Source organism: Antrostomus carolinensis, unplaced genomic scaffold (genome assembly GCF_000700745.2).
Source record: "Antrostomus carolinensis isolate BGI_N321 unplaced genomic scaffold, ASM70074v2 scaffold33337, whole genome shotgun sequence".
In the NCBI taxonomy this organism is placed as follows: domain Eukaryota; kingdom Metazoa; phylum Chordata; class Aves; order Caprimulgiformes; family Caprimulgidae; genus Antrostomus; species Antrostomus carolinensis.
In genome coordinates, this window is record NW_010330044.1 from 1 (window position 1) to 13076 (window position 13076).

The 13076-nt window shown below is 56.0% G+C and overlaps 2 protein-coding genes across 2 annotated transcripts; one reads left to right on the forward strand and one right to left on the reverse strand.

Moving 5' to 3' along the window:
* Positions 1-1121: 1121 nt before the first annotated feature.
* LOC104519620 (carbonic anhydrase 9) lies at positions 1122-6423 on the forward strand (the record flags this gene model as incomplete). The annotated part of the gene is made up of 9 exons (XM_010172811.1): positions 1122-1264; positions 1979-2071; positions 2761-2827; positions 3159-3316; positions 3448-3589; positions 5751-5774; positions 5952-5978; positions 6122-6215; positions 6360-6423. Coding segments are annotated over 9 exons (812 nt in total), but the record flags the coding sequence as incomplete, so codon positions are not given.
* Positions 6424-8022: 1599 nt separating this feature from the next.
* APH1A (aph-1A gamma-secretase subunit) lies at positions 8023-12933 on the reverse strand (the record flags this gene model as incomplete). Its single annotated transcript, XM_010172812.2, has 7 exons — positions 8023-8234; positions 9016-9139; positions 9402-9529; positions 9859-9981; positions 10152-10225; positions 11571-11741; positions 12776-12933. Coding segments are annotated over 7 exons (816 nt in total), but the record flags the coding sequence as incomplete, so codon positions are not given.
* Between the last annotated feature and the right edge of the window lie 143 nt (positions 12934-13076).

Consider the following 13076-nt stretch of genomic DNA (forward strand, 5'->3'; position numbering starts at 1 on the left):
CCTTTATTCTGGCAACTACCAGTCTGCTTTATGAGAAGCCATAAATAAATAAAAAGTTGCAAGTCCAGTAAGATATTTGTACAGTTACTCCTTTTTGTAATATAAAGTGTATACGCTGTGTAAGCTTTTTCAAGGGCCTGAACATGACTCAGGTAGCTAGTGGAAAGAATGCAATGATTTAGATATACAAAAGAAATGTAAAAGCAGATAAATCCCTAGGGAGGGAGCAGTCTCCCACTTTCCGTATTTGAGTTTTGTATCTCTGAACCCAGTGGCAGGGAGCATGGGAGAGGACAAATGACTCACCACAGACCTGTTACGTGGTTGATTAACCTGAATCTGTGCCCTAGTTCGGTGATGTGACTAAGGGACATTTCACCTATAAAGAAGGAGGAAGGAAAAGAGTTGATAATAAAAATAAGGAAAAGGTTCTTAGAAGGATAGGACAGCCTTTCTCACGGTCCAGGGATGCTCGTGATATTTTTGCTGCATGTCCAGGTAACTCAGCTTTTAGATTTTCCACACTGCTGCATGAGTCCAAGATAGCTGGCTAAACCACACTAAAGTAAAAGGCAAAATCAAGTATGTATTTACCCTACCCAAAGAGGCAAAGTTTTACCTTTAAATGCTTTCAAAAGATTTAATGCTTCCGTGCTACCAGCTTCAGTGCTGTCAGGCATTTTCACACACTGCTTTATTTGAAAGGTCCCAGCTCACCAAGTGCTGCAGCTCTCTCTGTCCAACCGCCTTGCTCTCATCTGAGGTCTCCTTATATTGTTCTCACTTACTGAATAAATTGTTGGATAATGTTTGGCTTGGAGCTGGCCCCTAAGAATCTCTGCAGAGGGGCTCTTCACTTTCCAGCATTTTCATAGCAGCTGTTTTTGAAGCTGATGTATTTACTGGGGTGTCCTACAACCTGAAATCGAGGGTTGAACCCTGGCACAGCTCTGGATATTGACTTGCCTGTAGCCTCATGACAGATGGAAAGCAAGTTTGTTTCTTGTGACTAGTTTCCACAAGCCCAGGGTGACTTTCCCTTGAGACATCTCCTTTGCATACCTGTGGGATGGACTGGGCTTTGTGTTTTACTGACTGACCTTTTCTTTCTGCCCCTGCAGTTCTCCTGGAGCTGCCCGAGTCACTGGCCATCACTGGTGGCTATGCCCAGCAGTACCGAGCCGTGCAGCTGCACCTGCACTGGGGCTCCCCGTTGGGACTCGGCTCGGAGCACACCGTCAACGGCCAACGCTTCGCTGCGGAGGTACAGAGCGCTCGTGGTGGTGGGCGCATCCTCTCCTCTGGAGTCCTGTCTTGCTCCTAGCCCATGGCCCTGGTTGTCAGGGGATGAACACTGTAAGCCCTGGCCAGGATCCCTGCTCCCCCGGGCAGCTCTGCAGCAGCAGGGTTCAGTGTAGGAGGCCAGGCTTTGCTGCTGAGCCAGGCTCACGCTGCAGCCTGTGGCACAGAGGTGAGGAGGAGACCACTGTGGGCAGGGCAGCCTGTCCCTGTGCTACAGCCTGGTCCGGAGCTGATGGAGCAAGAGCTGCGGCGGTCCCTGGGCTGGGGGAGCCAGCTCCCCGGGTGGCAGTGAGCAGCCTGCTTTGGGAGCTGCAGTGACTGTTTACTCTGTACACACTGTCCTCCTGCTCTGCCAGCTCCCATCTGGTTTTATCCCTCCTTCTCTAGCTGCTGTCCTCAAACTGAGCCCAGATGTGCAGTATGACCCCCCCGGTATCTAGGGCAGAGTGCTGTTTTTCTGTCCCCAACTGGGGAACTTCTGCTGGCAGAAGTTCACACTTTCTGCTTTGTAGCAGCACGTTTTCTTGGTCCCACCAGCATATTCCCCTCCAAGGAGGGATGCTTGTCACAAGTGCATGTCCCTTCCAGCCCTTGCTTCAACAGGCTGGAGCCCTATGGGGGTGAGCACCTCCTGGAGGTGCCCATCCTGCACTGGGATTACATGTTTCCCTTCCAGATCCATGTGGTCCACTACAACACCAAGTATGACAGCTTTCAGGAGGCGATGGTCCACCCAGATGGCCTGGCTGTACTGGGAGCCTTCCTGGAGGTAAGTCCCATAGCTTAGCTCTGGGTGAGAAGGGATAGGAGCAGGGGGAGGGTGGACTGGGGTGGGTAGAGTCAGGGACAGTTTTGGGGACTGGCAAAGGTGCAAATGCTTCTGGCAGAAGGTGAGAGAGGGGGCAGTCCAGAGGGCAGAGCAGCCCTGATAGGAGGAAGGGGTCACTGGGACAGGGTGTCTCTCACAGGGAGTGATACCTCACAGAATCACAGAATTGCCCAGATTGGAAAAGACCTTTAAGATCATCAAGTCCAATCATTAACCTCACACTGACAAGTCCCCGACTAAACCCTGTCCCTCAGCCCTATGTCTACACGACTCTTCAATCCCTCCAGGGATGGGGACTCCACCACTGGCCTTGGCCGACCTGTTCCAATTCCTGAGAACCCTTTCAGGAGAGAAATTCTTCCTCATATCCAATCTAAACTGCCCCTGGTGCAACTGGAGGTCATTTCCTCTTGTCCTGTCACCTGTTCCTTGGTTGAACAGACCCACCCCCACCTCTCTCCACCCTCCTTTCAGGCAGTTGTAGAGAGCCATGAGGTCTCCCTTCAGCCTCCTTTTCTCCAGGCTCAACAACCCCAGTTCCCTCAGCTGTCCCTGCTGGCACTGCCATCACCAGCCAGTCTCCGTTCAGCCCTTGTCCTTGTCATTACTGGGGGGTCTCTGTGTTGCAGGTTGGGCCAAGGGAGAACCCATACTATCAGGAAATACTCGAGCATCTGTACAAAATCCAAAGAGAAGGTAAGGCCCTGTCCCACCTAGTACTTGTCTCGGGGTTGCAGCCCAGCAGAGAAGCCGGCTGGATGCAGAGAAAGGCTGCAGCAGGCGTTTGCTGTAGGTGTGTGAGCAGGGGAGCACTGCATGGCTGGTACAGAAACAGCTCTCCAAGGTGCCTTCTGCTCACACGTGCCCTTTCCTTGCCTCTAGGACAAACCCACTGCTCTTTCTCCAGTGCACCAGTGTGGACCCTGACACATGCAGTGCCAGGCTGCCCATGATCTCCGTGCTTGTCCTGCCTGTCGTCCTCCAAAGGGTTGCCCTGTTCTCACTCCCATGGTATTTCTTCTCCCAGGTGAGGAAGTCTTGGTGCCTGGATTCAACATTGCAGGTCTGCTGCCTGCCAATCTGAAACTCTACTTCCACTACAACGGTTCTCTCACCACTCCTCCCTGCTACCAGACAGTGAAGTGGACAATCTTCAACCAGACCATGGTGCTCTCTCATGACCAGGTCTGTCAGGGCAATGAGCTCCTTGCTGGGTCTTGCCGAGCCTCTCCCTGCCAGCGTGCCCCGTCCCTGGGGCTCACCTGGCTCCCGAAGGCAGGATGCACCCTGCTCTGCTCACACCTTTCTCCTTCCAGATGCTGATGCTAGCGATGAGCCTGAGAAACGACGACAACCAACCTCTGGAGAACAATTACCGGCTGGTGCAGGGCCTGCATGGGCGACGGGTGCTGGCGAGTTTCCAGACCACCCTCTTTTCATCGAAGCAGCTGCCTTCTGGTAAGGAGTGTGTGAGCGTGCTCGGGCTGCACCCAGCTGCAGGGATGCAGAGACAGGGTGAGGAGCAGGAGTCAAGGCTTTGCACCTCTTATAAAAATGCAGTATTTGCATGGGCTAGCCCTGCCCGGCAGGTGACTTACAGCAGCACTGGTCTTGCGGTCCTGTTCTCCCTCATTTCTGTGTTTCTCTCACCCTGCCTGGGGAAGATTGGTTTCTGGGAACTATTTTATCCTTAATCTTGCAGAAATAACAGTAGCATGACTACAGGATCTATGGTCAAGAGCAAACAGCCAGGTGCTAGCATCCCAGCTAGTTTCTTCATCCCCAAACGCAATAGCTAAATTCAGTAGTAGCTGCAGAGGTACAGGCTTGCAGCGAGCACCCCACTGCCAAACCCTGCAGGGAGGGCAGCGCAGGGCACCCCTCCTGAAGGCTGAGCAATGTGAGCAAGGCCAGCACCCATCCTGGCTGGGCACACAGTCCCCTGCCTGAGGCAACCCCATCTGCCCGTCCTCAGTTTGTCCTCGAAAGCCATTCTTACATTGGTGGTTTCCAGCGATGAGTAGAAATTCCTGTTAATCCTCAGGTGTGACTATCGCTCTACATCACTGAACTCTTGCTGTTTTCTGAGGTCACCGGGGTTTTTCTGTCCAACATCTTGTTCCTTTTCTGTTTTGATAGCATTTCCTACACCTTGTGTCAAGGTGACTAATAGAAAACAGCACACAGGCTTGGTCACAGGCCCTTGGGCAATGCCTGGGTAACCACACACCACGGTGCAAGGCACTTCCCTTCACCATCCCACCTGCAGCCAGCTCACTAACGGCTGCAAGGCTTTTAATCACCATGGTCTTCAGCCTGGCTAGCAGTTTCCCATGTGGCACCACATCAAATGCTTCACTGAAGTTGGGAGAGATAAAATCTACCGCATTTTCTTTGTCTAGAATATCACTTATCAAAGAAGGATATCAGGTTAGGCTGGCATGCTCTATCTTTGGTAAACCTGTTAGATATTTTATCATATTTTCCATTTACCTCCAAGCCTTTATTTTACCACTTTCTTGTAGAAGCTGTTCCAAAGCCTCCAGCCATTGAGGCTGAGACAAGGGGGGAGTTGCCCAGCTCACAGTTGTTGTTTTGTTTTTTTTTTTCCTTTCCTTATTTGCTATTTCTATCCAACAACCCCCACTTCACAAAGCCACAAAGCCCTTGTTCCTGGAGTGCCAGGATGCTGTTAGAGTACTCCCGGATGAGCTTACTGGTCCTGTGCTTTGCACCCATGGGGTTGTTGGGGTTTTTCTCCCCACCTTGGTGCTGCTAACTGCCTGCTTTTTAGCCCTGGGGCTGCTGAGTGCTGAGGGGTCACACCTTGCTTTGCTTGCAGCTGCACCTCCCGTGCCCATGCTTGTTGATCTTTTCCCAGTCACCCCCAGTTCAGGAGAGCTGGTCCTGCCCCCGGCTGCTGGGCGAAGGTGACAGCCTCTCCGCAGCCACCACGCAGCTGGATAAAGCCCACAGATAGTGCCACTCTGTGCACGATACCTGAGCTGGGTACAAATGATAGTACAGCTGTTTAAAAGCTGCTCTGTAACGCCAGGTAAATATTTGCCTGGCACAGCTCCTGCCCAGCACACAGGGCCACCGAGCCATCCCCATGCGGGTGCCCAGCCGATGGCAGCCAGCTCCCCCCTCCCAGGGAGCTGCTCACCATCCCAATGCAGGCAACTGTTCCCAGGGTTGCTGCCTGCTGGGGTCACCCCATGCCCCTCTCCAGGGTCTCCTGTGGGGTTTGCTGCAGTCACAGGGTGCTGTGATGCTCAGCACCATGCCTACCTGCTTCCCAGGCCATGGGGGAAGTTTCTGGCTGGGATGAGCAAGGCTTTTGTGTGGGCTGTGGTTCAGAGATCCTTTTGCTTTGGTTTTTTTTTTGTTTTTCCCCTTTCCCTCAATACTTCTGATGGGGTGTCAGGGTTAGGCTTCTTGCAGCAAGATGCTGTGAGCTGCTGGGATCCGTCAGGCAGTTCTCCCCTGCCTGCTCATGGGTGATGGGGAGTCTTACAGGCAGCTAGGCTTTGGCAGCGTGGCCTGAAGCTCTGCAGGCTTGATGCTTCCCTCCCACAAAATCTTGGGCAACCTCTTGACTGTGCTGTCTCTCTTGCAGGTAGTGACAGCTCAGCAGGAGCAGGTACGTGAGGGGCCTGAAGGAGGGGAAGGTGGCTGGGGGAGGGTGTATCTGCCTGGGTAGGGGGGTCATGGCAGTCCTGTGCTGGGCTGGGGGGGCAGGCAGCCACAGTGGGTTTGCAGGGCTGCCCTAGGGTCCATGCAGCTGGCTCTCATCCTCTCATCTTTGTCTCCTTTGCAGAAGGACACTCCAGCTCATTTCACGCAGGTAAGTGTGCTCAGCCGAGGCTGCTGCCTTCATGTCCCCTTTGCATTTGGGCTACCAGCCTGCTCCAGCCTTGCCCCATCTCTCTTGGCCAGTAGCCACAAGGAACCACCCCCAGGTGTAACGTGCCTGTGTTTGGCTTGCAGGGGATGTGCTGGCCGTGCTCTTCGGGGTGCTCTTTGCCATCACGGCGCTGGCTTTCCTGCTGTACATCTACAAGCACCGCAGCCAGAACGCACGGTGAGCAACAGGGAGCTGCAGGAGGAGGGGGCTTGGAATTCCAGGGAATTAGAAGGAGGGTTAAGAGTGGTCTGTCAGGCAGCGGGATGGCTTAGCAAGGACCCTCTACCTGCTCTAACATTCCCTTGCTTCCTCCCCTACCAGGCTGGACTCACCGACCAAATCCAAGGTCATCTACACAGCAGCCACCACAGAGAACACCGCGTGATCCCCACGCCTCCATGGTGGTCCCAGCCCCACTGGTGCAGCCTGCCACCCCACCTCCCCTCACTCCCACCCTGGGCCGAGGGAGGTCCAGTGCTCCAGCATCCCTCACCTGCACCATCTGCCCACATGGACTGTTTGCCTGGGGCAAATATCTACCCCAGCAGATATTTTTGTTATAAAAAAAGTTTAAAAACATATTAAAAAAAAAAGAGTAAAAGCCTCCCATGTTGCCAGCCTTCTCTGCTGTCCTTGTGAGAAGCTATGGGGCAGGAAGGGCCACCGGTGGAGCTGGACCCACACGGGAGAGAGGTGCACAAGGAACCCTTCCTGACAAGCAGAGACAGCCCTGGCCTGTGTACCCTGGGCAGAGCTCCAGAGCAAGCAGCACAGGGCTTGCTGCACAGCCAGGCCCTGCCCTCCATCGTCCTGGGACTTCTTCCTCCTCTTATTTGTGCAAAGTGTTGGAAAAACATAGCTGCGGCTCAGTAGGGCCGGAGCAAAGCAGAGCTGAGGGTGGCAGAGCCACTGCTTCCTCGCTGGCCAGCCCCCACCCAGCTCCCCTCTGGCTCTACCATAGCTGGAGCGTCCCAGATCCACAGCTGCCTCCCACCTTTCCTGGTGGGAGCTCCAGAGAGCTCTACAGCCGTGCCAAAATCAGGAGAAGCAGGCCAGGTCCAGGAGAGGGGAGGAACCTGCAGGTCTCCATCTCTCAGCAGCCTCCACCCCAAAGCAGTAAAACTGAAGCCCAGCCCCTGTTAGGATGGACAGAGCAGGAGCAAGACCTCCAGTTAACTGGGGTCTGCAACTGCCAGACCCTCCCCACCCCCTCACAAGCCCCTGCCACCCTGAACAGGGTGCTTGCACACAGCCTTACTTGCCTGTGGTACTTCTTTTTATTGGTACAAAAGCCCATTGTGGATAAAACTGCCTTCTCAGCCCTGAGACTGGTGGCAGTTTCTCCCTCCCAGCCCTGTGGCACAACACCAGGGCTGATGCGTGCCTGAAAATCCCCCTCCAAATGCAGGAGAGGGCAATGATCCCCTGGAATGGCCCCTTGAACCCCTTCCCCAAGCTGTGCTGGCACCAGCTGTGAGGCTGCATCTCCTCCCGAGCCCCCCACCACCCTCCATGTCCACTGGGTTCTTTGGGTGCCATCTTATCCCCATTCTACTCCTGTCCCCAGGTGCTGTTGGTCCCCTTGGATCCCCCAGCACCATCCTTCCTGCATCAGGAAGCTGGGTCACTGCAGCTACTGCAGTCCAGTGCCAGGGCCGCAGCTCCCAGGGCAGCGAGGCTGGGCAAAGAGGCAGAGAAAGCACCACAGCTGTGAGCCCCGACCCAGAGCGTGGCAGCGCTTTGCAAAGCCACTTCCTCCACCCAGCAGTGAGGAAGTGATGTGCCCTCCCTGTCCCCAGCACAGGGGGTGGCACATCTTCTACAGCAGGGGGAGAAGCGATGGGTTTCTTTGGGCTCAGGCCTCTGTCAGTCCAAGGTAGCATCCTTCCCAGGCAGGCTAATTCCGGCTCTGCTCACAGCAGGGCCACCAAAACTGAGCTGTTCTCCAGAGGCTCCCAAAGGGGTGTAGGAGTGAGCCAGTCCCAGCCACACCAGTCAGCTGGCTGCTACAGCTGGGACCCAGTGCCTGCCCTGCTGGGACTGGCCGGGGTCCCCTAGTCCAGGAGAAAAGATATTGCAGAGAAGGTAACGGCTGCTCTTGCTGCCAGGACAGAGGGGAGGGCAGGGGTGGCTGGGGACAGGAACATCCTGTGGGGCCTCAGGATCCTGGCTGGGGGCTGGCTCTGCTCTGTAGACCTGTTGGAACCAAGAGAAGAGCGAGTCAGTTTTCACCAGACTCCTTACACCATCCACTTCCCCCAGGAGAGGCAACAACCCCACCACAACCTGAAACTCAGCTTCTTCTCTAGTCTGCCAGCCAAGGGGATGATGCCCTTATGCCAGCCCTGGGGACAATGGTGAGGCTGCACCTCAAGTCCTGTGTTCAGTTCTGGGCCCCTCAATCCAAGAAGGACGTGGAGGTGCTGGAGCCTGTCCAGAGAAGGGCAACAGAGCTGGGGAAGGGTCTGGAGCACAAGTGTGATGAGCAGCAGCTGAGGGAACTGGGGTTGTTGAGCCTGGAGAAAAGGAGGCTGAGGGGAGACCTCATGGCTCTCTACAACTGCCTGAGAGGAGGGTGGAGAGAGGTGGGGGTGGGTCTGTTCAACCAAGGAACAGGTGACAGGACAAGAGGAAATCACCTCAAGTTGCACCAGGGGCGGTTTAGATTGGATATGAGGAAGAATTTCTTCACTGAAAGGGTTCTCAGGCATTGGCAGGGGTTGCCCAGGGCAGTGGTGGAGTCCCCAGTCCCCATCCCTGGAGGGATTTCAGAGTCATGTAGACACAGTGCTGAGGGACAGGGTTTAGTTGGGGACTTGTCAGTGTGAGGTTAATGATTGGACTTGATGATCTTAAAGGTCTTTTCCAATCTGGGCAATTCTGTGATTCTGTGACACCTTCTCCTGATCCCAACACCTGTCCTGGTACCCAGAAGGACCCATAAGGTCCCCCATCCCCTTTATGGAGCAGGACTTACAGAGCAGAAAGCGCCGCAGGTTCTGGGCAGATCCCCCCGAGAGCAGGTAAGCCCAGACAGCAGCAGTGGCCATCAGCAGATAGGAGGGCACCAGGCTGCCCACGTACAGGGGGTTGCAAAATGTCTGGGGAGAGAGACGGGAGAGGGGTGAGCAGGCAGGAGAGGACAGGGACAGGATGGGTGGCAGTATCACTGCCTCGATGAGTGGAGCAGGACAGGGGATACCAGCTCCAGGATTCAGTTTGTGAAGGGCCAGCTGCAAGTTCCCCGACCCAACTGCTTCACTAGTGCCAAAGGCTGTTCCCCTCTCGGCACAGGGACAAGCACGCAGGACAGCTGTCCCCAAAGACAGGTCCCAGCACAGAGCTCTGCTCCCAGCTACTCACCGACCCTGAAACAGCAAGGTGCATGACAACAACCGCTGTGATCTCCCACCAGCGCCGATGCTCACAGCCGTGGAAGAAGAGGATCCCCCAGAAGGTGTGAAGGAAAATCAGCACCATGGTCATAAAAGCTGCAGGGAGCAACAGAAGGGTGTCACCAGGGAACCACCCGCCCTAACCTGGCCTTCAGGCTCCAGGAGGGATGGAGAGGAGTGGGGAAGGGGAGTAGGGGTATTGTTGGGCCAGACTTGGAGGTGCTGGGGCAGACCCCAGGTATAGGAGGGATGGGGGAGAAGAGCAGGGAGGGTCACAGGGGACAGAAAGGGTTTGGCACAGAAAGGTGTGATAGGGAACTGTAAGGGTATCAGGTGGGTAGAGGGTGTAGCATAGAGGTGACAGCACTGGGGAGACTCCAGCCCCTTCAGGCCACCCACCTCTGCAAAAGGTGCTGGTCACTCACCTGAGGTCAGGAAGTAGAGCTGTGAATCCCCGTGGATGCCCACAGTGCCGGGCCCTAACGCATCTGCCAGGAGATTGATCATGGAGAAGGCGCCACTCATGAGTCCAAAGCCCACACCAGCCACTGTGGGGACAGGGACACTGTCAGGCCCTGAGCCACCCAGAGCCACCTCAGGCACCTCCCAGCCAGCTTTGGCAGGAGAAACCTCCCTTTCTTCCCAGCACCATGCCCAGCCCTGCTCGGGCTTGCCCCTGGCCGCAGGGTCAGGGTGCTCTGCTCTGCACAGCACTCACCATATGCCATTTGCTGGATGGAGATGGGGGAGCAGCCGTCCTCGCTGAGGGCCACCAGCCCCTCGATGGCCTTCCTGTGGGGTGAGAGCACACTGGAGCCTGGCACAGCCTGCCCACCTCCCAAGGCATGCTGCAGCACCAGGGTGGAGCAGAACAGACTGTGGTCTCACTCTGCACCATCCCACCCTCCTGGTAACCTTCCCATGACTGAGCTGCAACACCCACCATGGAGAACATCCACGTGACCGCCCTGAACCACCGGACAAACCACGCATGTGAAAACCACGTGAAGTCACACAGACAGATTTTCCACAGATAATGTGAGTGCCAGACAGCCCCGCAGAGCAGGGCTGGGGTGAGCAGGACATCACATGCAACGCAAGCAGCCCCAGTGCAGCCATGGGAGGCACATGCCGGGAGGATGTACCTGATCTCCAGGTTTATACTCTTAGAAGACATTGGAAAAAAAAATGGAGGGGGTGCAGGGAAGAGTTCAAAGAGTTAGAAAAATTATTTGGGGAGAGAAAATTGGAGAGGTAGGCTTAAAATTTTTATCAGCTAGAGGTGCAGTGGGTGAGGAGGACCCCAGACAGCTCCTCAGCCCGGGGAGGAGAGCAGCGCTTGCGACCAGAGGCGGTGGTTGTGTTGGAGGCCGCTCCGTGGAGCTCTGCTACCCTCTGCCTGCCCGCCTCCGGCAGCGCCCTGCTGCAGGGAGCCCTGTGAGCCTGCCCACCCCACCTTCCCCAGCACCCAAAACCACCTCCAGGCTGTCCCCAAGCACTGGAACAGGCTGCCCAGGGAGGGTGTGGAGTCTCCTTCTCGGGAGACATTCAAAACCCACCTGGGCACCTTTCTATGTGATCTCATTTAGGTTCCTGCTCCAGCAGGGGGATTGGACTGGATGATCTTTTGAGGTCCCTTCCAATCCCTGACATTCTGTGATTCTGTGTGTCCCTGCTCACACAAAACCATCCCTAATTGAGGAACAAGACTTGCCAGGAGGGGAGGGCAGACCCCTAACCCTTCTCTGCCCCCCATGCACCAAAGGGAGCATTTCCTGGTGCCTGGTGTCCCCCCTGAGCTGCAAGGGCACTGCTGGCGCTTGTCACCACGGCAAAGAGGATGCGACAGCTCCTGCAGCAGCCCAAACCCACAGCCTACCTGTCCTGAATGCAGGGAGATGCTACCAGCCATATCAGCCCTGGCTCCTCCAGACCTTAGGGCCATCCTGCTCCACCACCTGAGACCCACTCGAGGTCAACATCCCAACACAGGTACCACCTGTGTGCTCCCCACAAGGACCACGCTTGGCATCCCTCCCCCCTCCCCCCACAGCCCAGGAGCTCCCAGCTGAAATCTGGCACCCACCATGACCGGGAGGATGGGAGGACCACCCAGCAGGGCGGGAGATGTCCTTACCTGAGGAGCTTGTAGTAGAGGAAGCGGAAGGCCTCCTGCAGCAGCACAGAGAACATCACCCCAAATATCAAGAGCCCCTTCTGCAAGGGCTCATCCCGGGGGTCGCTGGCTTTAACGGCGATAAACCAGATGAGGGAGGAGAGCAGCAGCGACACCAGCCAGAAGAAAGCCCTGCAGGAGAGACAGAGAGAGACAGAGCGCCTGCTGGCACCAGCGCTGCGCCAGGACCGGTGCCGGGACCGGTGCCGTTGGCCTGCAGCCCCCTGTGCTGGTATCGACACCGGCAGCCAGGCCCCAGCCTTGCCCACCCTTCTCCCAGCACCATTCCAGTAGCAGTGCTGGGCAGGTGGTGCCTGTACTGGTACCACTGCTGTCCCAGCGCTCCTCCTCCTCCACTGGTCACTGGAACGGGCACCAGTGCTCCCGCTGTGCCCACACCAGTACCAGTGCCAGCACCAGTAACACTCACATCCACACCAGTAACAGTGCCAGTATCAGGTTCACATCCACACCAGTAACAGTGCTAGCACCAGTAACACTCACATCCACACCAGTAACAGTGCCAGTACCACGTTCTCCTGATCCCACACTGGTGCTGGTACCAGTTGCACGCAGGCACCAGTACCACTAACAACCCTGCACCAGCACTGGTACCAGTGCCCCCCCCATCCCCTGCCATTACCCACACCAGTGTCCTCCCCATCACGCCCACGGTGACCACAACGGAACACCAGTACAACACCAGTACAACACCAGTACTGGTGGCCTTGTTGTGCAGAGAATGGCACCAGTACAAGTGCCATTACTGGTGCCCCGTCCTGCCCACGGCGGTACCAGTAGAAGTACCAGTGTCCCTGAGTGCCAGCCCCAGTAACCCTCACATCCACACCAGTAACAGTGCCAGTACCACGTTCTCCTGATCCCACACTGGTGCTGGTACCAGTTGCACGCAGGCACCAGTACCACTAACAACCCTGCACCAGCACTGGTACCAGTGCCCCCCCCATCCCCTGCCATTACCCACACCAGTGTCCTCCCCATCACGCCCACGGTGACCACAACGGAACACCAGTACAACACCAGTACAACACCAGTACTGGTGGCCTTGTTGTGCAGAGAATGGCACCAGTACAAGTGCCATTACTGGTGCCCCGTCCTGCCCACGGCGGTACCAGTAGAAGTACCAGTGTCCCTGTTGCTCTTGCAGTGGTACCAGTATAAGCAGGGATACTGGTGTCCCTGTCACACTCACCAGTATGAGCACAGTACTGGTGCTCCTTTCATGACCATGACCACCAGTATGAGCACTGGTGTCCCTAACGTGCCCATGACTGTTCCAGTAAGAGAAACAATACTGGTGTCCCTGTCATGGGAACAACAGCACCAGTACGAATACTGGTACCGGTGCTCCTCTCACACCCACAATGGCACCAGTACTGGTGCCCACATTGTGCCTGCACCAGCACCAATCACGTCCCTGTCACACCCACACTGGTACCAGTGCTC